This window comes from Chrysemys picta, chromosome 3, assembly GCF_011386835.1.
Source record: "Chrysemys picta bellii isolate R12L10 chromosome 3, ASM1138683v2, whole genome shotgun sequence".
NCBI classification, from domain to species: domain Eukaryota; kingdom Metazoa; phylum Chordata; order Testudines; family Emydidae; genus Chrysemys; species Chrysemys picta.
Window position 1 is genome coordinate 65,655,529 of NC_088793.1, and position 26,474 is coordinate 65,682,002.

General features: G+C 40.8%; 1 protein-coding gene across 5 annotated transcripts in view; it reads right to left on the minus strand.

The window, feature by feature from the left end:
• Positions 1–14,521: 14,521 nt before the first annotated feature.
• IBTK (inhibitor of Bruton tyrosine kinase) overlaps positions 14,522–26,474 on the minus strand; it is an 87,762-nt gene continuing 75,809 nt past the window's right edge. For all 5 annotated transcript variants that reach the window (XR_010599508.1, XR_010599506.1, XR_010599507.1 and 2 more), the window contains 3 exons: positions 17,476–17,532; positions 17,226–17,358; positions 14,522–15,984 (listed from right to left, as the gene is read on the minus strand). Coding sequence is in view for 2 of the 5 variants with exons in the window: in XM_005299602.5 (XP_005299659.2) it covers positions 15,859–15,984; positions 17,226–17,358; positions 17,476–17,532 (316 nt within the window). In the remaining 3 variants the exon portion in view is untranslated. The remainder of the gene's footprint in view (positions 15,985–17,225; positions 17,359–17,475; positions 17,533–26,474) is intronic.

Consider the following 26,474-nt stretch of genomic DNA (forward strand, 5'->3'; position numbering starts at 1 on the left):
CAGGAGCAGGATGTTTGAATTTCTGCTTACAGGAGAGAAGCACTCTCTCATCAGCCAGTATTGCCTGGGATAATGGAAAGAGAGGCCTACATCAGTGCACCTAAGGAGATAGGTGGTGGACTAGATGGCTTTTCAATAGCATTCTACCTTCCTGTAGAAGAGGTGAGATAGAGGTATGTGTTAGGATTGCCAAATTTCTGATTGCAGAAAACCAAACACCCTTGCCCCGCCCCCTACCCTACCCCAAGTCACCATCTTCGCTCCATCCTGCTCGCTCCATCCTCTCTCCCTTCATCACTCACTCTCCCCCACCTGCTCATTTTCACGAGGCTGGGGCAGGGGATTGAGAGGGGGTGAGGGTTCTGATTGGGGGTGCAGGCTCTGGTGTGGGGCAGGGGATGAGGGGTTCCTGGCCAATGGGAGCTGCTGAGCTGGGGCTGCAGGCAGGGAAAGTGCATGGAGCCTACAGGCCACAGGGACATACCACCAGCTTCCAGGAGCTGAGTGGAGCCAGGGCAGTGAGGGAGCCTGCCGTAGGCCCACTGCACCACTGACTGGACTTTTAACAGCCTGGTCAACACCGCCAGGGTCTCTTTTCGACCAGGCGTTCCGGTCGAAAACTGGATGCCTGGCAACTTTAGTAGGTGTATGTCACAAACTAAGCCTTTTGGTCTCACCAGTGCATTTCCTGATCAGCTTCTTTCACCGAATCATAGGATTGGAAGGGACCTCGAGAGGTCATCTAGTCCAGTCCTCTGCACTCATGGCAGGACTAAGTATTATTTGACCATCCCTGACAGGTGTTTGTCCAACTTGCTCTTAAAAATCTCCAATGATGGAGACTCCACAACCTCCCTTTCTTCTGTCCCAGTAAGAATTTAGTTGCACTTTGGTAACCAACCTATTGTTTTTAAGATATAAACATCCTGGTTTTTAGAAACAGCCAAAATATTCAGAGCTTGACTAAACTAATTTGAAACATCTAGTAGACCAGACCTTTTGTCAAGACAGCAGTGCTGCAGCTGGAAAAGCACAGTTGAGAGCTGGTACATAACAATGCCACTAGTCTTCGGGCACTATGTTTGCTACTTTGATTTTGCAAGGGCTTTTCAGAATGTGTAAATCTCACCTAGTACATCTACCACAGGACACTTTTTCAGTCAAATTTTCTTAAAGAACAGTGAAAGTAAATTTTGGAATATTTTCATAACTAAGTCGCTTACATAGTGAATGAAAGAAAGCCTGACTCAAGTATGAAATCCAACTTCAGAGCTATGTGAATTCAGACCTTATTTGCTTCAGTTTATAGAAGCGTTCACTTGAAAATCTCTCGGTCCTGAAGACTATTAAAAGAACACAAAGCTTACTGACCAATGGCAGTGCTGGAGGACTCTCCTGCAGCATTAAGCTACAGCCTCTGCATATAAGTACTAGGAAAGACTGGTCTTTAGGGCTGTGTCTACATCAGAGATCCCTTACCCCACCACTAGTGGCAGAAATGGAGAGGCTTAGTGTAGACAATGTTCCTGCAGCCACCAGCATTTTTAACATGTCTTCTAGAACTGTTCAGAGCAGGTCTAAATTACACAGCATTAAACATGCTACTAGGTCCCAACATTTTATCTACACTAACCCTCTTCTTATTGTTACCACCAGTGGAGCTGCAATGGTGGGAAATTTTTGCAAAAAGCCAACTGGTGGTGGTAGTGCAGGGAGGAGGGAAAATGTAAAGCTTAGAGGTTAGTTATTTCACTCTGGGGACAGTAGCAGGTTGGCAGCCGTAGAATTTACTGCTGAGCATGAATTTTAGATGCCAAGAACAAAATACAGCTGGTAGTTGACTAATGTAGCACCTCTTTTAGAAGTCCAGAAAAACAGCTCTGAGTTCAAAATGTCATCCAGACGGTTACTCTCTAGGACTACCATTTCTCCCAAACTGTCTGCGTGCATCTTTGACCCTCTCCAATGGGGCACTGTGCAGGCCGATGTGTCAAATGACTAGATAGGGGCCAAATCATTTGTTTTAGAGGTGATCTGACTACAACTTTTTTTTTAAACACACAAATTGTGCTTGTGTCCTCTTTTGGTTATCATATTCGAAGTATGCCTGAAATATTTGTTTATTAATGCTTGGTTTTTTATCTTGGAAAATATCAGGCATCTCAAGTTAGGCCTTCCTTTCTTTTACTGGCGGTCACAGTGCTATTGTTTGCTCTCACCACTTAATTAAAAGAGCAAGGATGCTGAATCTTTAAGCAAAAGCTTCCTTTCTTCCAACTGTTTATTAGCCATTGGTAGTAACAACGCCTACACCCCGCCCCCCCCCCCCACCAAAGCCCTAAACAAAACAAAACCAAGCATTAATCAGTGATTAAAAACCCCTTCCCCTCTCAGTTACTCTGCTTTTAATCTCTTCTTTCTTGTAGTCCTATTTTCACTGGTAGTTCTATCAGAAGAGGCGGCTTGAATTTCTAATGCAGAAAAGCAGCAGAAAAGAAAAGGATTAAATCACAAAAGCAAAAAGGGGCACAAACTCAATTTTCCTTTCTTTGCAGTTCACCTTTAAGGGTCTCACTCAAAATCACCCCACCATCACATTTTCCCAAGCAGGTAGTATATATTACTTAAGGACGCCTTGTCTTGCAATTAACATGACTGCATTTAGGTAAAGTTCTCCAGGAGATGGCTGATGTAAGAGATAATATTGCAATTTAATATATATGTCAATTTTTTGAGGATTCGTAGATTCCAAGGCCAGAAGGGACTACTGTGATCATCTAGTCTGACCTCCTGTATAAAATACAGGTCATAGAATTTCCCCAGCATAATTCATAGATCATATATTTTAGAAAAACATCCAATCTTGATTTAAAAATGGTCAGTGACAGAGAATCCATCTTAATTGTTCCAATGGTTAATTACTCACATTGTCAAAAATTTATACCTTATTTCTAGTCTGAATTTATCTAGCTACAACTTCCAGCCATTAGATTGTTACTTTTTTTTCTGCTAGATTTGAAGTGCCTATAATTTAATATTTGTTCCCCAAGTAGGTATAGACTGTAATCAAGTAACTCCTTAACTTTCTTTTTGTGAAGCTTTGTTAAGACCATGTAAACTGACTTAGGGTTGCACATAGAGCTCCAAGCACTTTTAGAACAACCCTAAAAACTTTTGGGACTACCACTTGCTGGTGCATAGAGAATACAGGGTAAGATCAAGACAAGATTAATTGCGTTATGCTTCTTCCCAAGAATATGAGGAAAGCTTGGCATCTAAAGCTTGGCAACTGATTGAATAGCATTCTGGTAGCAAATTTAGGGCTTGTCTACACTGGCAGGTTTCTGCGCAGTAAAGCAACTTTTTGCTCTCAAACTGCAGACGTGTACACACCGCCAAGCAACTTAGTACGCAGAAACTCCTCAGTTGCAGCACTGCAAAAAAACCACCTCAACGAGAGTTGTAAGGCTATTTGCGCAGAGGCTCCAGCGCTCTAGTGCCGGTGTAGACACTTGATTGCCTCCGGCGCTGTCCCAAAATGCCTCACATGATCTCTCTGCTCATTGTTTTGAACGTACGTGTGTGTGTGTGTGTGTGATTGTGCAGAGAGCCCAGGGAGGGAGGCAGGGGCTGATGTTGGAGTTTCCCCCTCCCCCACCTCAGAACTGGTTGCTTCCTGCAGCTGTCTAAACTTACAAGACAGCCTGCAGACACACAGTCTGTCCCCCAAAACACACACTCTTTATCCCCTTCCTCCAAACACACACACTCCCCAACCCCACTTCAGTTGTAAAGCAGCTGGCAATGTAGTAGGATGCCCATGGAACAATGGGATGGGAAACCTGCATCATGTGATGCTGTGCCTGCCCCATGAGGCATTGCAAACCCTCCCAAAGCACCCAGCGGCCAGTTGCACAGTAGGATGGCTACCACATGCACGGCTCTCTTTGCCGTTGCAAGTGCTGCTAATGGGGATGTGCTCCAGTGTCACAAAGAGCACAGTGTGGACACACAACAGCGGTTTAAATCCAGCGTTTTATTAAAAGTGGTATAACTTGTGGTGCAGAAACTTGGCAGCGTAGACATATTCTATTACTGTAACAAGTAAATTAGGGTAATTGAAATTAAAAAATAAATTCTTATCAGTCCAAAGATTAGGGTTTAGGGCAGCTTATCTTTCAAACAGCTGCAGTGCTACATGTGGTTAGAGCAGAAGGTAAGACTTTGGCCTCTCTTTCTGGATCTGCCACAAATTTACTGTCTGATCTTGGGTAAGTCAGCTACCATCTCTGAGCCTCTATTTCCCCATCTGTGAAGCTAGGCTAATTGTGCATTACTGCTGTGCCTCACACTACTTTATTAATGTTTGCACAAGATGATGAAAGGCATTTTTTGTTGAAAAGTGTTATTGAAAATATATGTATGAAAAAACCTTCGTTTTATTTCCTTTATTTTCCAGCAAACAGAAATGTACCATGTAAACAGAGGAAGCTAAAGAGAAACAAATATAAATATTTTGCAAACAGTACTGCACTTTTTTTAAACTATATGAACACACACACACAGTAGTTAGTAAAGTTACCTATAAAACTGAGGGTTACCAATGTTGTGATCAGCACCCTTTGTTGTTTTTATAGTCTTATAGCTCAATTTCACCTCCTCTGCACGTGCACAAGTGGGCGAGCATGTCTGGAAAACATCTTAAAATACAGACAACAGGAAAAGGAGAAGGATTTATTTAATTTTTTTCCTTGGAATAAAGGTTTATACAAAATACAGTGTAGGATCAAAGCTGTGTGTGCGAAACAAACTCTTGTCTAATTTAATTTTTTTTTAAAGTGCCATTTTCTCCATTTATTGTTTCAACCACTCTCATTGGGTGAGGCAAGCATAGCTCTCTTAGGAAGAGTTGGGTTGCGATCAAGGACATTTAGCAGATGGAGCACGGTGCTCTCCAGATCAAAGCTACTGGTATGCAATTAGACAAAAAATAGCCCTAAAAATGAGTCATAATGCAAGATAGTACAGCTGATGATTCGTCACGACTGCAGGAAAAGAGAGGAGCAAATAGCTTGGGTTCCCACTAGAATGTAGGTGATCCCAACACAAATCAAAGTGCTCTAACACTGGTAGATAGTGACCTGTGAATCAGATGTAGCTGCGATGAGGCAGGAAAACTATGTTTAAGGCTAAAGGCATATGACACTAGATTAGGGGTTTTCTCAACACTGAGTTTCCTATGGAAAATGCAGTAGTTTTCTTTCAGCCCTATCACTGACCGAAGGATGCACTGGACACATTCCTCTAGAAGTAGGATGGAAAAGAGATTTTAACTAAAGGAAGGCAGGCCCATTTGTATCATAAAACTTACACTTAACTGAGTCTATGGATTAGGTCTTCAGCTGTTATAAAACAGGTGTAGCTCCACTGAAGTCAATTGATTTACACCAGTTGGAGTCAGCCTCAAATGTTTTACCTTTATGGTTCAATAATCCCCCTCCCTCCTCTTTGACATTCTCAAAGAAATGAGAAAAAGATGGGAGCAAATCATAGGACTGAACACCAGAAATAAACTTTTAGGTTCATTTCCCTTACTTTCTCATTTCTTTGAGAACTTTTCAAGGCAGAGAGAAACTATTGTTTCCTGCTGAGTAAGAGGAGAGGCGGTTGCTACTTGGTTTACTCCCAGACGTGTATTCTCCATTTCAGAGCAGTTGCAATAGAGTCAGTCAGTTCTTAAATAAACTGAGTATTCCAACAGATTACGTTCAACATGTGTAAGGTATCTTACGCAAACAAAATAAAGAGTGTGTGCTTGGAAATATCCATATTCCATGTTACTGGAAAAGGAGTTTTTTACGTTGTACAGTAACAGGAATTCTTCAAGATGTTTCCCCCTAAGGGTGCTCTACTTGAGGAACACAAGCTCCATGCACCTTTGACTGGAGATTTTTTGGCAGCAGTGCTCATTTAGTCCTCACATGCGCCCTAGCCATCCTTATGGCCCATACTGAGGATATATAGAGCTACAAGAGATGGACTGCCCTCCGTTCCTGCCAGGGCCGGCTCCAGACACCAGCTAAGGAAGCAGGTGCTTGGGGCGGCCAATACAAAGGGGCGACACTCCATCTGGTATCGGGGCGGCACGTCCGGGTCTTCGGCGGCGGGTCCCTCATTCTCTTCCTCTTTGAGCTGCCGCTGAAGAGGAGGAGAGGGAGTGAAGGACTCGCCACCAAACTGCTGCCAAAGAAGTGGTGCGATTGAGCTGCTGCTGAAGTAACGCCACTCTTCCCCCCTCGCCCCCGCACTTGGGGCGGCAGAAAAGCTGGAGCCGGCCCTGGTTCCTGCTCCACCACAAAACCCCAAAGAGACAATGTGCTGAAACAGAGGGGAAGGAGGGTGGGTACTGGAGCATGGTTGAGGACAGACATCTCGGAGAATTCCTGTTATGGTACAATGTAAAGAACTTCTCCTTCTTTCTTTGAGTCGTGTCTCTACGGCTGCTCCACCTGAGTTGACTCCCAAGCAGCATCCGGCTGCAGGATTTGGGAGAACTTGCTCCCCCAGGCCAATTTATATAGTACATATTGCCCCTGTAGTCTATTATTATACGGATGGCTTGATCTTGTATCCCAGGGTGGAGGTGCTGGCAGGCGATTTTACTGCTCTGATTTCGAGAATGTCTGATGTGTAAGGTCCCACCTGTCCTGGATAGTATAGTCCTGCACATGAGCTCCCCATCCAAGGATGGACATGTCAGAAACAATTCCAACAGTGGGAGGAAGTAGTTGACAAATCCCTGAACACACCTTGTCAAGATTCTTCCTCCAGTCAAAGGAGACTAGTGTGTGACAGGGAAGAGAGAGCAACTTGTTTAGTCAGTCTCTGGTGAGGGATAAACTGTCTTGAATAAGGCTTGGAAGCAACACAGGTGTAGGTGAACATGTAGCATGATCCAAGTGCATGCTGCCATGAGTCTGAGGAATTGCATGCACAATCTGGCAGTGACCTGAGCTCTCAGTTGAATTTGTGCAATTCAGTGTCACAGAGTGAGGAATCTGTCCTCTAATAGATAAGCTCTGGATGTGGTGCCATCCAAAGAGGCCTTTATGAACTCTATTCTTTCTACAGATAAGAGGAAGAATTTTCACAGTATTGACCATGGTTAAATAAAACCATGAGCATGTTTACAGCAATTCTGACTTCAGTATAGGAGTGTCCCTGGAGAAGCCAATCATCAAAGTAAGCAACTACCATCATAACTTTTGTGAACACCTTGGGGGTGGTAGACAATCTAAAGGGAAAGACTCAATATGGGTAAGGATCCTGACCTACAACGAATTGTAGGAACCTGTTGTGAGAAGACTGTATCATGACATGAAAGTATGTGTCCTGAAGGTCCAGGGTCATGAAGTAGTCCTCTGGACACAGGGATGGAATGATAGTTGTGTCACCATCTTAAATTTCTAAGCCTTGACAAAGGTATTCATCATCCTTAAATCTAGAATCAGTCTTCATCTGCCTTTCTTTTTGGGAACCAAAAAGTACTTGGAATAAAACTGTCTCCCATGCAGTGAGTAGGTACTGGTACCATGGCTCCTACCTAAAGGGATAAAAACCTTGTTTCAGAAGAGGTTAATGAGATGAGTCCCTGAAAAGGGACAGGGAAGGGATGTGTGAAAGAGGTATGGAGTGGAAGTGGATGGAGTACCTCAAAATTATAACCTCCAAAACTCATCTGTCAGAGGTAATCTGCTCCCACGAGTTGTGTAAATGGAAGAGCAATCCCCAAAATGTGGGAGAATAGAAGGAGCAGGATGGTGTAACAGGAGATCTGGATCATAAGAGTGTTCCTGGCCCTCATCCATGGCATCAGAACAACCGTTTAGTAGATTACAACTTCTGCATCAAGGTAGCAGTAACAGTTAAGAACCTTCCATTCTGCATTCTGTGTTTTTTCTTACATAGCTCTGCTGTCCTGCAGGAGATGGGATGGTCATGATCTCTGTGCTGTCTGAGATCCACCACATCTCTTTTCATTCTTTGGAAATATGTATGTGTGTGAATAAAAAGTCACTCTGGAGTCATAAGAACATCAGAACAACCATACTGGGTCAGACCAAAGGTCCATCTAGCCCAGTATTCTGTCTTCTGACAGTGGCCAATGCCAGGTGCCCCAGAGGGAATGAACAGGTAATCATCAAGTGATCCATTCCTTGTTACTCATTCCCAGCTTCTGGCAAACAGAGACTAGAGACACCATCCCTTCCCATCTTGGCTAATAGCCATTGATGGACCTATCCTCTATAAATTTCAAAGAATTTGTCTTTCAAAGAATGAAGGGAGTCATCCATAGAGTCACTAAACAATTTCAAACCATCAAAGATAAGGTCCTCTACTGTGCTTTGGACTTTCTGTGAAAATTCCAAGGACTGGAGCAAGGAGGATTTACACATAACTATGGCAGTGGAGATGGAGCTAGCTGCCATACCAACTGTGTTAAGAGAAGCCTGCAAGATGGCTCTCATCAAAATCTGCCCCTCCACAAAACTATCCTGAAATTGCTCCCTGTGGTAAATGTTCAATGAAAGAGCTAACTTTTGTGTAATTGACGTGGTTATAATTTGCCAGAATTGCCCGATAATTAGCAATCTTGAATTACAGGGTTGCAGACAAAATACTTTTACAACCAAAAAAGTCTAAGTGCTTCTGGTCTTTACTATGGGGGGTTACCGTTGAATGTGTTACCTATTATGCTAATTCACTGCCTCCACAATCAATCACAGAATGAGGAGGAGGAGGAGAAAATAAAAATTCTAATGCCCTAGCCAGGGCATAATATTTTTAATCTGCCCTTTTAGCTGTCAGGTAAGAGAGTAGCAGGAGTCTGCCCAATCATTTTGGCAGGTTTTAATAGCACCTTAGAAAAGACTGACAATGGTGCATGTACACCAAGCAATTTATGCTGGGTATCTTGGACTTCTTCTAATGGAATTTGTAGAGTGACTGCCACTCTTTTCATCAAGTCCTGAAATATGGGAATGAAGGGGGCTGCCAGGACTGGTCATACCAGAGAGGGCACTTGGCAAATCATGGTGGTAAAAGCCTGGAAGTATCCTTTGATTATGCAGGTTCTTGGTAAACAAAGGTGGTCAGCCAGCAGAGCCCTGTACTGAAATCAGAGTCTGAAGATATATTCCAATAGAGGAACAGACAAAGGAAGAGGAATTGTCCATCTGTCAGTGCATATTGATACACCAGGGAGGTAGGCAGTACTAGCGAAAAGTGAGATCCAGTGATAAGTCAGGCTGCAGTACTGGGAGTCTTGAGCTCAACGAACGAGACTCTAGTTCCTCAGAAACAAATAGATCTCTGGAGCATATGAACTCCTGTGATGTCAGGTGAATTTGTCCAGATATTTGATGAGTCCCGGATATTAAAGCTTGTAGTACCGAAGAGCATTTGGGATTTTCTGACTCTTGCTGTATCTACACTTTCAGTTTTGAGAAGGTAACAGCAGATGAAGGCAGTATCAACTTCTTCAGTGCTGAGTGTTTAGAGTCAGAAGCGCTTGATGAAATTCTGTGGCCTGTGTTATGCAGGAAGTAAAACTGGATGATCATAACGATCTCTACTGGCCTTAAAATCTAATACTACTTTGCTGAAACTATTGGTAACATTTTTTAAAAAATGGAATCCACTGTAGTCATTGGAGTCAGAAATAACATCATTTGATATTTGTTGAAATATCAGCGGCAACATCCAAATGCAATGTGAAGACATTGCACCACATTTACCTTGTGGCTGCCCCCAAGACATTCAAGAACTATGGAATAGCTTAAGTGGTCAAGCATAGTTTTAATCGAGTCCCAGTTCAGTATTATTGGATTGCTTAACATACAAGACTCATTGCCATATAGGGAAATTTTAATACATCTATAAACTAAGGTTTTTAATTGGAAAAAGATGCTATATCAAACAGTGGTTGTGGTAACAAACTTATCTAGGTAAGTGAAATTCCTTCCATCAATTTTCCTACAGCAATTCAATGAACATAAAAAATATTTAGGAAAAAGTAAACTATTCATTAAGCACTGGGGAAAAAAAAAAGACAGACAGTGCCCCACTTTTGTCTCTTGAGAGCTATTTCTCAACCTCACCACTACCTCCACTTTACAGTCTAAGGAACTACTAACAACTATGCTTATGTTATTCAATATTCATTGTTACTGAGGCCTCCACCTCCAGAAGGAAAAGACTGACAATAGATTTTCTCAATCTGTTAGCACATCTCAGGAGACAAAATAAGATTTATTGGTGAAATCCAGGCCATACTGAAATCAGTTGGAGTTTTACCATTGACTTTATCCCTTGCGTTTTGAACTTGCCATAAGGCTTAGTCATCACATGGTTTTTGTAATGGTGCTATTTTGGTTAGGGGTGTGATTCTTCACTGAAATAGTTATACTGGTACAAACCCTAATGTGGATGCAGTTATACCAGTGTATATGTTTATCCCCATATATCTTATTGCCCTTCCCCTATGGGAATGAACTATACCAGTATAAGCACTTTATCCCAGTATAAGTGCATCTACAGTGAAGGGGTTATACTGCTTTAACTACAGATGTATAGTTAAAGTAGTACAACAGGGGTTAGTGCCATCAAGAGGTTCCTACAACAAGTTAAATGAGCATATGAGGTCAGTAGTCTCCCTCCTGTGAAATTAAAGCAACGGTATGTATAATAAGATCTTCTCCTGCATGTTCCACATGGAGTCTGCTTATGAACAACGAAGGTTACTTGTAGACTAAAGCAATTACAGGTATACTAACTGACTGAAATCACTCGTTTGGTCTCCTCTCTCTTTAACTAATCTATCCTGTGTTGCAAAGTAACAGATTAGCCATATTCCTGAAAGGCCTTAGAGCAGGTGACTTACAGTACAATGCTGTATGGTATCAAGTGCCGGAAACTTCAATAGCCTGGAGTTACTGCAACAGTATAAAAAGGGACAAATTAAAATTGTTTAAACATAATATTGTCTCCATGAGAAGTGAAAGTATTGCTTTCAAATCAGCCCCTCTCCCCCTCCCTTTTTTGGAAGGGGGGGGGGAAGTGGCTTTGAAGTTTGAGATAATGAAGAAGACAAAACAATAAAATACTTCAGCTAATCCTTCTCAAAACACTCATCCCACCCAGCAACTAGATATTGGTGTATATTGGATAAAAAGCCTTTTGTTAACTTCCCAGTTCTTATGCCAACAAGCCATAATGTGAGGCGTTTTGAAATTACGCACCAAAATGCCATATGTTCATTGCACTGTAAACAGTGAGGCGACTTTTGTAGATACCAATTTTCATTAAGGCCTGGAAATTTAACCCTTGAACTTGACAAATTTTTGATAAATACCCATTATGTTTTGGTAAAATAGTTAAAAAAGATAATTACAAAGTTCCTGGCTGTACTAAGTCAGGTTATGATGAAAAGTTACTAGAACTGATCATAAGAATTAGATTTTGCATTTCATTTCTTCATAAAGTTAGGATTTTTATGCTTATCTTTACAGGAAACACACCACAAATTCAAACAAGACATAATTGTTTTTGAACAGGTGCAGTGGCTTCCTTAACAGTTCAGAGTGTAGGCATTTTTTGCAGAGTGTTGTGGCACTGCAAATGGCAGAACTGCTGCAGCTTTGCTTGGAACAGTTTAATTTAAATCAGCGGTTCTCAAACTGTGGGTCGGGATCCCAAAGTGGGTTGTGACTCCATTTTAATGGGGTCACCAGGGCTGGAGTCTGGGGCTGAGGCTTGAGCCCAAGGGCTTCAAGCCCTGGGTGCAGGGCTCAGGTTACAGCCTTCCCCCCTCCCCCCTCCCCCTCCAGCCTGGGCTGAAGTCTTTGGGCTTTGCCCCCTCTCCCAAACCCAGGGCAGTGGGGCTCAGACGGGCTCAGACTTCGATCCCCACTCCTGGAGTCCTGTAGTAATTTTTGTTGTCAGAAGAGGGTCTCAGTGCAGTGAAGTTTGAGAACCTCTGATCTAAATCTATTCCTTCCTGCTATAGCTAGATAAAAATTGGAATTAAGTGCTAGTATACTGCAAAGACAATACATATAGAGGATTTGTATTTACATAACAAGGTTTTGGGAATTAATTTTTAAGTTATTAAAATTAGCTACATGGGAATCTGACACAGAGTGCTAAAATTAAAACTCTTGCCTTGAAATTTTTGATTGTTTTGAATAGATGCCATGTATTCAAAGAATGCTCTAGTTGGGGGTTTTGTTGTTTAATTGTGTTTTTAAATAATTTTCAGAACGGAGCATGGTCATAACTAGGAATCAATAAGTCTGAGTTCTACACCCAACTCGATTTTTGATCTTCTGCATGTCACAACTTCTCTTGCAATATGAGGCATCTGAAAGTTAGGAAATGCCAGAGTTACAGTTGCTTGTGCAACCATCATTTAGCCCCGTTGTGCCTGTGCATTATGATCTTTAATTACACGATCACAAGCTATTTTTTCCAGAAGACTCTGGCCTCATTAAATTCAGAGGTTGGATGCACAAAGGGGCCAAATTCAGGTTACACAAGCAATTGTAATTCTGACATTTTCTAACTTTCGAGTGCTTAACTTTGCAACCTAAATAATGTCCTTTTCATGAAGGTTTTTGTAAGTAATATGTTATTTATATTCTCAAATTGTGTTCTCCCATCTTAGAGTAACTCCAATTTTAATAGCAACTGGTAATTACTATCAGTTTTGGTAACTATCAGTTAGCAAGTTCATAACATCCAGATAAACTACCTCATGGGGAAACTAATTGTTTCCTAATTATTTCTGGAAGAATGAAAATATGTATATATATTTAGTTAACATAATATGGCTTGGGATTTGTCATTCTAAATAAGTTTTATACATGTATGCTACCAATTTATTTGTCATTAATATAACTATTTCTTAGTACTTCTTTGGTCGGTAATATATTATTCATTACAACCAAAGAAAGTATTGTTAAAGAGAAGGTGCTAATTTTTAAGATTATTTAGGTAAAATTCCCTCAAGAGAAAACTAGTGCATGCATTTCCTAGGAGATGCTTTTTAAAAAGCATTGAATTGATAATCTCAAATTTATTTCACTGGGTTGATACTGATGTATTGTTTAGTTCAAGAAATTAAAACATTCATATATAAAATTGTTTGATAAAATAGGACTGGCCTTTTAAAATACCTTTCTTAAATATTTTAATACAAACTTTTGGTGACATGAACCTCAATCAGGAAAACAGAATAAAGTCCTATATTAGCACATGAGAATTAATATATTGCAGACTAATGGCATTATACTTGTATCAGGACAATTTGGCATTTTAGCTTTTGTCACTTGTCTATCCTATCAGTCACAACTCTTTAATCACATATCTATAAATAAAGGATTTCACATGTTTTTGAAGAATTTCTGTCTTCAGTTTATGCTTTTAAAATTTCATAGAGAGTGTAAGTACAGTAAATTGCCTCCAGAATGTATCAAATATGAATGACTTGATCTTACCCACTATACTTTGAAATGCTGACATCAATGACATTTCAAAATGTTTCAAGCCATCTGCTAACTTTTAATTTTATTTATTGTACTTTTAAATCTAAGACACACATATTGTCCAAGTAGATACTCATTCAAAGCTTTTTACTTCAGATTTTGGCTGTAAAATTTGAACTACGTTAATGCAATTGTTCCAAAGATGTGTTTTCAATTTCACGAAAGCGTATACACCTACCACGAGTGCAAAATTAAGTATTATCACTAACACATTGCATAAGAACTTTGAGTGTAAAAGAAATCAGAAGTTCCCCAGAGATTTGATATCATCCATCTCTCTTAAGATATACAAATTAGACTTTCACACTGTCTGGAATGACTCATGACTTTGAGTGCCAAACTCAGGGTAGACTGTCAAAAGCAGGGCAGACACCCCAAACAAACAGGTGGTATGTTCTATAATTAGATTGATTTCCAGCTATGCATGTGTAAGTGTTCAGTGAGGCCTGGGCCTTGTCATGAGCTGGCACCTGGTCTGCCAGCATCAAATAGATCTCAAAGTCAGTCAGGGTTGGAATAATTTTAACCGTTTGTTAAAAAGGAATTATGAAACATTTTTTCCAAAATGCAGCAAAACAGTGAATATTAAAAAAAAAAAAAACACCTATCATTTTACATTTGAGAATGGAATAAGATAATGGCTAGAAAAAGCCTAACAGCTGTTGAATCAATTTCTTACTGTACATAGTAATTGCTTTTTAAAAAAAAAATATACAGTTGTTTTACAAAACTTTAAACAGCAAGAGGAATTGAAGCAATAGAAAATCTTCAAATATTCAGCATTAGTATTTAAATACATTGATATCTTCCACAGCAATCCCCTTCCCCCTTATAGGCGTTTACTTGAAATTTTATCTTGTATTAAGCACACTGTTCATGCTCCATATGAAATGAAAATACTTTTAGAAATACTCTAATTGCCACAAAAGTCAATTTTTATACAATGGCATACAAAAATTAAGTACACACATTTGTCTGAATCAAGATTTTAATGTTTATTGCATTTGTTTACATGTGGTTTTTTTTTTATGTAGCTCACCTGAAGCCATTAGATGCAGCTACATTGTTTTCCAAGACTCAAATAATTTATCACACAGTGATTGCTTTGTACATCCATCTGGGTATACCTTCTCTAAGTTTGATCCTCTCCAGTTTGCCCAGGATCTGTAAACGCTGAGATTACTGAAACTGGTAAGTCCACATTTAACTACCCAAACACAAACCAACAAGACACCATATTGTACATAAGGCTATTAAACAATTTTTTATAAATCTGTTCAGAGAAACCAGGCACAAAGAACTTTTTGAACACACAATACTGAAAAGCCAGCCATGAAATCTTTGCAAGTTAGGTATTCTCAAAATCCACAGTTAAGCATTCATCCTTGTAGCTCTAATATTTAACATACAGGTTTTGCATTTCCTCAGCACTTTAAATATATTGTACTTTAACACGGTGGTTCTAAAGTTGTACCAATTTACCAGAATACACGATGGATAATCCAACTAGTGATATCACATCCCACAGAACTGTGTTTGTTTTAAGCCATAACAGAGCTTGGGCTGCTCAAAAGGCCAACCTAACAACAGTGTAAAAACACACACAACTGAACTGGAAGCAGGTAGTAGCAGAGCACATTAAGTCCAGCACAGAGGCTCACCATAAAGAGTAACAGTCAAAAGTATTAGTCACAATAGCTGAGAGAACCAGTACTCATACATACATATCAGAGGTTAGGAAAAACTGCATTGCCAAATTGTATTTTTAGATGAAATTTAAGATAAGATACATTTGGGATATTTCTAATCTGTCATGTCAATCCTGACTAAATGCTCACATTTAAAAGATGCATAATTTTAAATGATCAGTTTTACAATAATCACAAAATTAGCGCCTACTTTTTTCCACCACCTGTAAATTTAACAAAAACTGTATTGTACTAATATGGACTAAACCTTAATATAAGCAAATGTATTTTCAATCTACAATTTTATATAGAATGTTATTAACACAGGGTATGGTAAAAAGTTTGTTGTCAAAACATACATACATTTTATGGTGTGAATAATTCACACTAACAAATTATAGTCTGCATTCTCTCTCTAATATAATCAGATGCATGCAGATTATGTGCAGCATTTTAACACTGATACTAAATTTACAAGACTGCTCCCCCCACTCCAATTCTACCTGTAATAAAAATCAAAAACTCTGAAGTAGACATATCTTCATGAAATTCATGATGGATTAACTTCAGTGCTTGTTCCACAAAGGTGTTGCAATAGGTCCCTGTGGAGCCCTTTCAATGACAACAAATTCATCAGGGTTGTCAAAAGCTTCGTAGTGGATTAGCAAATCCTGAATAGCACGTTCCTCAATCTGAAGGACGAAAGAAAGGGGGGGGGGGGGGAGGGAGAGAGACGGGAAAGGGGAAGTCAGCATTTTATAATCAGGTCTAGAAGAAATCATCTCATGGGGGATGGAAACTGTTCACTATATAACAATATTACTTTTTAAAACAAATTACCGTTATCAATAAGGTTTAATAGCCCTGAATAATTATACATCCTGCACGTCAGAAATCAGTGAATATTCTTCATTTCTTTCAAATACAGATATGTTTTTACATGCTAGGTCTTTTAAAAAACCTGCTAGCTGGGCAGGCCTTAAATAGGACATATAGCCCCAGGACCTGCCTAACAGATTCTAAAATGCTCATGGACTGGCTGGATGTCATCCTCTAGCAGAATGGGAGAAGGCAAAACACTCCAAACAATGAGGGCAAGCAAAGAAAATTGGGGAACATGGAACCTAGCCCCAGCAGCTAAGGGCCCCAAATATTGCCAGGCTAGCCCAGGAGTGGGCAAACAAGGGCCCGTGGTCCAGATCCGTCCCACCAGCCATTTTAATCCAGCCCTCAAGCTCCCGCTGGGAAGCAGGGTCTGGGGCTTGCCTTGCTCTGGCACTCCAGCCAGGGAGCATGGTCAGGGGCCACTCCACGCAGCTCCCGGAAGCAGCGGCATGTCCTCCCTCCAGCTCCGACACGGAGGAGCAGCCAAGGGGCTCCGCTCCGCACGCTGCTCCCACCCTAAGCGCCGCCCACGGAGCTCCCATTGGACGGGAACCGCACCTGCGGACGGGGCAGCACGCAGCAGAGCCACCTGGCCACGCCGCTGCGTAGGAGCCGGAGGAGGGACATGCCGCTGCTTTCGGGAGCCGCTTGAGGTAAGCGCTGCCCGGAGCCTGAACCCTGAGCCACTTCCCCACACCCCAACACCCTGCCCCAGCCCTCATCCCCCTCCTCCCTTCGGTCCCAGCCCAGAGCACCCTCCTATACTGCAACCCCCTCATCCCCAGCCCCATCCCAGAGCCCACAGCCCCAGCCGGAGCTCACACCCCAACCCCAATTTCATGAGCATTCATGGCCCGCCATACAATTTCCATACCCGGATGTGGTCCTCAGGCCAAAAAGTTTGCCCACCCCTGGGCTAGCCATACCCTCCCCCAAATGAGCCTGAAGTTATGCTTTAACAGCTGGTAGACACTACACAGCATATGAATAACTGATTCTAAAATGTCATCTCTAAAAGAGGTAGTTAAAAAAATACAGCGTCTTTTACCTGGATCAAAGCCAAAGGTTTCTCTCTGCTCCTGATAAGAGCAGCTTCTTGCTGGAGCTCTTCCTCTACAATAGCTGCAAATGTGATAGGTGCTATCGCAGTAGAGCTAGTTAAGGATGTCACTAACCACGGACTGCAAGGTAATACATTACAGAGTGAAGTATACCACTGACATTCTGAAACAAAAGCAGTATAAAGAACTAACAGAAAACATGCTCCAAAATCTTTCAATGTCAGAAATCAAACTTACTTCTGACTCTCCAGTTGTAGTAAATCAGAAACATGATCATCTTCTTTGATTGTGCATCTGGGAGGAAAAAAACATGAAACTTGCTGATTCAATATCTCTTGGAATGTAACAGGATTATTGGCAACCCTCAGACTTATTCTACTGCACTAAACATGTGCACTACTGTGGGGAGAGGAACAACTTGGAGAGCGGAATCTCAAGCCATTGGAAAAAAAAAAAATCAGTGAAATAAGCGTCCTTCGCAAATTGCAGTGCGACAGCCCACAGTGAGCACAGTTACTAAAATGTATTCCTATATTGTTCCTATTCAAATAAACTACTTCAATGAGAAGCACATGGGTGCCCCAGCAGAAAATGAATTCAGACAAAAGTTCTCTTTGCACATTCACTGTATTGTAATATAGTCACAAATCCAATATTAAATCCAAGACTTCTAGGCAGAAGATTTTTGAGTGTGATGTAGTGGTAGAGTACAGGCTCCCAAGTTAGCTTCTTGATTACTAGAACTGTAATGGACTTACAGCACAGGCAACCTTAATTATGGCATTTCCTAATTTCTGAGTGCCTGACTTTGCAACCTAAATAATATGTTCATGTAATGTTTTGTATTTAAAGATTTGAGCACTGTAACTACAATATAAGCACCGTATATAACTCTGTTCACAATAAATCTGGGAATGATATGATCTCCAATCCTAAAATTGTTGTCTTGAAAGAGGTGGCTGTAGCATTAAGTCAACTGCAATAGCACTAGTATATTATTTCTCTCGGAGTATAGTATTGATTATTCAATGCCAGAGATGGTGAACCTTCAGCACACATACACAAGTATCTTCCCTCAAAAATATATGATCTGGATTCTGATGAATATACATAAAAAGGGTGTAAAAATAGGATTCATGGAATGAAACTAAACAGGAAAAAAACCATGCTTAATATCAAGAAAAAATAAATTCTGACAGTAAGATGTGTTACCCTGTATAATCTGTCAAGAGAACTCACCATGTGGCACATTTAAGTCTACACCAGACAGAAACACACTAATATGTGCTGACCAGAATAATTCTCAACTAACAGGGGAATGGAAGAGTCCTAAAATGGGAAATCTAAGCCCTCTCTAAATTATATGAACCTCTGACAACATGCAGTTTAAAAGCATGGGAGAAGTATTATAGCAAGATTTTTTTTTTAAATAAAGTTCAACATTTATTTTTCAGTTATTCTACAGCACCCCTATGTGCTTTAATGTGTTGCTTAGTCAACTCTCAATTGTTTTCAGTTCTACATAACATACTGTAATTAAATAGCCACAAATTGTCAGAGTAAATTCATAGAAAAATTCCTAATAGGAGAACTCCAGTGACTGGTGAGTTCTAAGTTCTCTGTCTGGGATTTCTTCCACAGAACACAATTTCATGGTCAACACGCAGCATAACTCCTATTTCTGGGAGGAGAAGGGAATTTTTTTTTTGAGAAGTATAAATAAGCAGATAAATAAATATCATCAAAGGCTACATCCAAATTAACTATGCCCTGCTTTTTGACATAAGATATTGTTTCAAAATTACCCACTAAGATCTGAATAATTTCCCCCAAAGAATAGAAATACATTATAAGATAAACAAATTGCCTAGTGATCCAAAAAACTGTAGATCTTTCCCACTCAGACACCAGAATTTATTGATCATGAAATCTCAACTGCAACATTCATCTGAACTTAGGTGAATCACTGAGTAAGGTGAAGAAGCAACAAAAATGGGCCAACTTAAACCACAGTTAGGCTCATGAGCTGAAGGTGTGCACACTTTGTAGTCAGTTAAAACCCTACAGTCTCACAATGGACGCCAAGTTAAAGCTTGTGGTACCATTGGAGATTATTCCTTCAACTCAACATTCATAAAAACCTTGCTATTTCTGATTCAGTGGCTCAGCTGTAGCATTCTACATTCCTGTGTGTCAGACTTGTTTGCTCTCACTTTGGGTCTCTCTCACTCTGATCAGTCAGGAGCTGGAAGTAGGAATAGAAGATACATGCTCTAGCTGTCGGATGGAAAAGGAGAGCCTTGTGTTGCTCAACAATGCCTTCATTCTACTAAAGTAGAACACTGATGGTCTCCACAGCAAATCTTGTCCAATCTTCTGAACTGAAACAATGGTGTCTTCGATTCAGGTACTTGAGAACTGTAAAATCATTAGCGTTTTTGAGAACCACACAAGATCATGTGGTAACTTCCTTTAAGTAAAAATTCCTGACTGACAATGCAGAAGTAGGCTTTTTGTTAGCATCATCTTTGCCAAGCTAGGGAGATGTTCACGTATTTCCAATTCTCAGAGGCTCATTTTTTAAAATTATCTTCTATACACCTACGTAAACAGAAACCCCCTAGCCCTCTCAGAAGACAAAACCTTCTGTCAAACATGTAGCAGGTTTACACTTTGAATGAAAGTCAGATGCGTGCACCCTCCTACCTCTGCCCAAAGTATTCACAGCACCACTATAAAGTAGTAAAGCAAAATCAACTCGGTCATAGCAAGTATGACTCAGTCTAGATAACAGTTCTTTCTGAGCAAGACTATTTTATCACAATTAGCAGTTGTAATGTCACAGTACACTCTAGTGATTAAAAGATAAGCAGAGGATAATTACACAGGTATTTAATGCACAACGATCATCTATTCCACTGCTACTGTGATTCTTATAAGTAATTAATGAGGTGGTCAGAGATTTCACATTTTAAGCATTTTGGATCTAGGTTGTTTTAAGGATAAGAAATCTGAAATTAAATAAGTGCATACAATAGATTAACTGTGCATATAATGGTTTAACATGTTAATACTGCATCTTAAGTGGAATCAAATAACAAGGGGTTAGAAGCAGTGGTTCTCAACCTGTGGCCCAATCTGCACCCAGCTGCGGCCCATGTGACATCCTCAGGGCTATACAGGTAGAATTGGATGCAGCCCACATAACACATTGTGGGCCACATGTGCAGCCCACAATGGTAAATAGGTTGAGAACCAACAGGTTAGAGGATAGTGAAAAAGGAGTGTATGGAAGTGTCAAATCTACATGTTTTAGAAGGATTTTTGTGTGGGAAGGTTTCTAGATAAGTTCCAGGCCAACTGTTGTCTGAAATGTGTTTTAGGATTTTTAGAAGATGCTGATTTATAGTCCTCAAGATGGATCATCTCAGTGTATTCAAAGAAGGGGACCAGTCGTAGTAGCAGCAATGCAAACTTCCTTATGCTGTCCCATCAGTGTGACTGACCTTGAAAGACAAGAGGATAGCTCACTCTTCAAATCCATTCAATACCTCCTTTTAAAAAAAAAGGATCTCTGCTGAATCAGGTAACAGAAGTGCTAGTTGTGATTCTGGTGATGTGACTACCTGTCCATTAAAACTGGATAAGACTATGATCAACTCATTTAATAAGGACAACTCAAAAGCCATCAGACCAGACCATAATGACTTTTGTTCAAAACTAACCTAGACAGGATATAGGACTAGGAACTGTAACTGAAAGGATACCTTCCTCTGAATCAAATAGTTCCCATTCATGGATCATTTTACCGTTGTTAGTATTTAATATATGGTTTAAAATAGCAACTTTCAACAATATTAAATTTTGAGAGATTCAGTTACAAATTCATTTTTGAAGGGTCTACAAATTAATTTGTATTATAACCAAGTCTGCAGACCCCAACCAGGATCAAAGCCCCATTGTACTAGGAACTGTAAAGACACATTAAGAGACAAATCCTATCCCAAAGAGCTTGCAATCTGCCCAGGCCAAGGGTGTGAAAAGAAGCAAAGAAAGAGTGTGACTTGACTAAGGACACAAAGCGGCTCTGTGGCAGAGCCAAGACTAGAACCGAGATCTTTTAACTTCCAGCTCAGTGTCCTATAGACTGAACCACACTCTCTCTCATATAAAACCCTTCATTTTACAAAATACGTATTGAAACTTGCTTATCAGGTTTAAACGTAAATGCAATCTTACTTTTTATAGGGCCTTTATTTTAAAAAGAATACTTAATGAAAAACTAGCTACAGGTCTGTCGCATCTTATGCGCATTTAACGTGCACGATTTCAGCTTTACGCGGTCGGCAAAAACAAAAACAAAAAAACCCAAAAAAATAACAAATTTTAATACTGTGCCTATAGTGTGCACGATTTTGCCCACCATTCAACTCAATGTAATTTTGACTATACACGGTTTTCGCTTTATGCGCTAACCGTGGAACGGAACCCCGGCGTAAGATGAGACTCGCCTGTATGTTTAGTTCAGATTGGTAAAACCCTTTCCTTGCAAAATAAATTGACTAACTTTTGATTGCACCCTTCCTCCTTGTGACTAAAAACATTTGAACAGTTAAAATAGGGAAAGTTCAACCAATGCATCAATATATGAACTAAACACTCTTGGCAGCTTAAATTTAAAGAAAATTCCATAAAAGTCTTATTTAGAGACAATTCTGATGGCACATTTAAACACTTAAGTCAGTAAATGACAATATTGAAGTTATAGGTGCAAACTCAACTCTACTCCTTTGTGCATGATCATTCGCAACAGATACTTTTCTACAAGCTTAGATTCGTGTGCAGCATATTTCAATGCTATATACTATGACGCAAGCCAGACAGAATAAGAAGTCATTTGTATACAAGCAGCACAGTGATTCAGGCTTGGCTCCAATGGGGCCAAACTTTCAAAATGCACCTCAGACAGTTGTAGTAAAAAAATGGTATGATATTTTATTATTTATATAATAGTATGTGATCATATACTCTTGTTCCTCTTTTTAAAGTTTGCCCTTCTCCTGAAAAAGGGGAACAAAGAGCATATGATACAAAGGGGACCCAGCGAATTATAGACCAAAGCCTTACTTCGATACCTGAGAGATACTGGAACAAATTATTAAACAATTTGTAAGCACCTAGAGGATAACCGGATTATAAGGAATACCCAACATGGATTAGTCAAGAACAAAGTACACAACACCAAACTAATTTCCTTCTGTGACAGGGTTCCTGGCCTACCGGATTGCAGGGGGGAGGGGAGCTGTGGAACAACATATCTTGATTTTTTTCCACAACAGTCTCATACGCAAACTAGGGAAAAGTGGGCTAGATGAAATTTACAACAAGATGGGTGCAAAACTGGTTGAAACACTGAACTCAAAGGGTAGTTATCAATGTTTCACTGTCAAAATGCAGGGGAGGAGGAGCATATCTAGTGGGGTCACATAGGGGTCTGTTCTGAGTCCAGCTCTAGTCAATATTTTCATTAATGACTTGGAATATGGAGTGGAGAGTACACTTATAAAATTTGTGGATGACACCAAGATGGGAGGGTTTGCAAGTACTTTGTAGGAGAGAATTAGAATTCAAAATGACCTTGACAAATTGGAGAACTGGTCTGAAATTACTCCTGAGGGAATTCTGTGGCATTGTGTGTGTGCAGAATTTGTACCCCCACAGATTTCTTGCTTCCCCACAGAAAAAGGACTTTCTGATGGGGAAGCAAAGGGAAGCCACAAGAGCAGTCATGTGCCCCTTCCCAGAAGTGTGGGTGCGTCATTTCAGGCCCCTGGAGCAGCCAGCGGAGAGGTAAATCACTGGAGACAGCCCGCCAGTGGCTCCTACCATGCATCAGGCTCAGCTGGGCTGGCAATGGGAGAGGACAGGAATTCCTCTTCCCCTGCAAGGAACACCAAGGCTGGATCAGACCCACCCCCATAAATCTTCCCTGGCTGCACCTGGCATGGAGGGGCAGGGCCCTGGGCTGTTTCTGGGGTAGGTCTGGCCCTTGCACTGTGTCAGGTGTAGCCCCACCGCTGAGTCCGTGTCTCTGGGGGTGGGGGTCTGCAGGGTGATCTCCTACCTCCATGCAGCGACTGGCCTGTGCTCCCCACTGTCATGCTGGAGCCTCCACATTTATTTATTGAAAGATAAAATACGCAGAACTTCGCAGGATTTTAAAATAGAGTCTGCAGAATTTTATTTATTTATTTATTTGGTGCAGAAATTTTCCTTTTTGGATGCAGAATTCCCTCAGGAATATGAAATCAACACAGTACAATGCAACAAAGACAAATGCAAAGCACTATACTTAGGAAGGAAAAATCAAATGCACAACCATAAAACAGGGATTAACTGGCTGGGCAGTGGTACTGCTTAAAAGGATCTGGATGGTATAGTGGATCACAAATTGCATATAAGTCAACAATGTGATGCAGTTGAGAAAAAGGCTAATATCATTGTGGGGTTTATTAACAAGAATGTCATATGTAAGACATGGGAGATAACTGTCCCATTCTACTCAGCACTGGTGAGGCCTCACCTTGAGTACTGTGTCCAGTTCCAGATGCCTAGTCTAAGGCTGGGTCTACACTACCCGCCTGAATCGGCGGGTAGAAATCGACCTCTCGGGGATCGATTTATCGCGTCCCAACGGGACGCGACAATCGATCCCCAAATCGACGCTCTTACTCCACCAGCGGAGGTGGGAGTAAGCGCCGTCGACGGGAAGCCGCAGAGGTCGATTTTGCCGCCGTCCCTACAGCGGGGTCAGTCGGCTGCGATACGTCGAATTCAGCTACGCTATTCGCGTAGCTGAATTTGCGTATCTTAAATCGACCCCCCCCGTAGTGTAGATGTAGCCTAAGAAAGATATGGATAAACTGGAGAGTCCAGAGAGAAAAAAAAAAAATTACAAAAGATGTCAAAAACCTGACCTACGAGGAAAGGTTTTTTTTAAAAACAAAAACAAAAACTGGGCTTGCTTAGTCTTGAGAAAAGAAGACTGGGGCAGGGGAACCTAACAACAGTCTTCAAATATGTAAATGGTTGTTATAAAGAGGACGGTGATCAATTGTCCTCCATATCCACTGCAAGTAGGACAAGAAGTAAAGTGGCCTAATCTGCAGCAAAGGAGATTTAAGTTAGATATTAGGAAAAACTTTCCATAAGTGTAGTTAAGCATAGAACAAGTTACCAAGGGAGGTTGTTGAATCCCCATCACTGGAGGTTTTTAAGAACGGGTTAGACCAGGGATAGGCAACCTACGGCACGCGAGCTGATTTTCAGTGGCACTCACACTGCCCGGGTCCTGGCGACCAGTCTGGGGGGCTCTGCATTTTAATTTAATTTTAAATGAAGCTTCTTAAATATTTTAAAAACCTTATTTACTTTACATACAACAATAGTTTAGTTATATATTATAGACTTATAGAAAGACCTTCTAAAAACATTAAAATGTATTACTGGCACGCAAAACCTTAAATTAGAGTGAATAAATGAAGACTCGGAACACCACTTCTGAAAGGTTACTGACCCCTGGGTTAGACAAACACCTGTCAGGGATTGTCTAGGTATACTTGGACCTGCCCCAGCGCAGGGGGAATGGAATAGATGACCTCTCAAGGTCCCTTCCAACCCGGCATTTCTATGATTCTACATATATAAACATGAACAGGGGCTGTGTTAAGCAAGCCCCTGCCTTGTCCAGTGTGCATTTCGTACCGTTGAAAACAGGGTGATACAGGTTTTGTGGAGCACCTAACACTTTTAGCACACAAGAATAATAGTGCTCTGGTTAAAATATATCATGGACCAGATTTTTAAAGTTACAGGTACATAGATTTGAATTAATCTAATTTATGTGCCCAAACACTACTTGTCTACATCCACATACAGGCCTAAGTCATGCAAATCCCTTTCCGATTATATATTACGGATACACAAATATGCTTCTATGTGAAGGGTTAAAATCCATGTGCATTTTATATAACAACCTGGTATATGGATTGTGTTAGCTCTTTTACAGGCCCGAAGTCCAGAGTTTGGTCAAGAGACCAGAGGCCTACCAAAGGTCTGGTCTATATTACCCGCCTGAATCGGCGGGTAGAAATCGACCTCTCGGGGATCGATTTATCGCGTCCCGTCGGGACGCGACAATCGATCCCCGAATCGGCGCTCTAACTCCACCAGCGGAGGTGGTAGTAAGCGCCGCTGACAAAAAGCGGCAGAAGTCGATTTTGCCGCCGTCCTCACAACGGGGTAAGTCGGCTGCAATACGTCGAATTCAGCTACGCTATTCACGTAGCTGAATTTGCGTATCTTAAATCGACTCCCCGCTGTAGTGTAGATGTACCCAAAGAGTGATTAGCTAAAAGAAGCAGAATAAACAAAGATAATCTTGCTTGATAAGCTAGGCCTGGTCAGCAAAACTGTCAGATGTTGGAGCAATAACTGAATATTGTGTCTTATGCAAAGTTGCAAATAGAACAAAGCAGCCCTGTTTCTGTTGTGTTAATTTCTTTTGTAGGGAGATGTTCTTCCCACACTCCAACCTTGAGTTCATGAAGGGTTGGAACATGTCAGTATAAGATATGGCCTCCTCCCACCTCCCTTTCCCAGGGACCAATGCCTGCCTTAAAACACAAAGGAGACAATATTTATTGTCATATACTTTCACTGTTTCTTTGCTTTATCCCCTTGGAATGTACCTGTTGGACAATCAAAAGGAGTTGCTTCATTCGTATGGACCCCAAATCAGAATTCAACATCTATATTTTATGCTAATACATTTTATCAAAGTATTAATTAAATGTTAACTTGAAACCATGGGCGGAGACATTATGTAACCTGTTAACCATTGGCTAATGTGCTATCTTGTCTTGCTCCAAAACCTATCCCGGGGTGTGGAACTGCCTACCCTGTCACTTTCCTCCGCCCATGGGAAATCTATACATTCTATTGTAATCAATTGATTGACAGTGTCTCTGAGCCTAATAAGCAAGGTGACAATCCACCAGCGCTGTGCGTAATAAACTCCTATGCTTGACCTCTACACGGTGTGGATTTATGTTCCTTCACTATGTCTTACTGAAAATGTTGACCCTCTGTGTAGTGCCAATACTACAAAGATACTGATTGATATAAGCTACAGAAGTCTTAGTATACAAGTGGTGCTTCAAAGCCGTTATATTGAC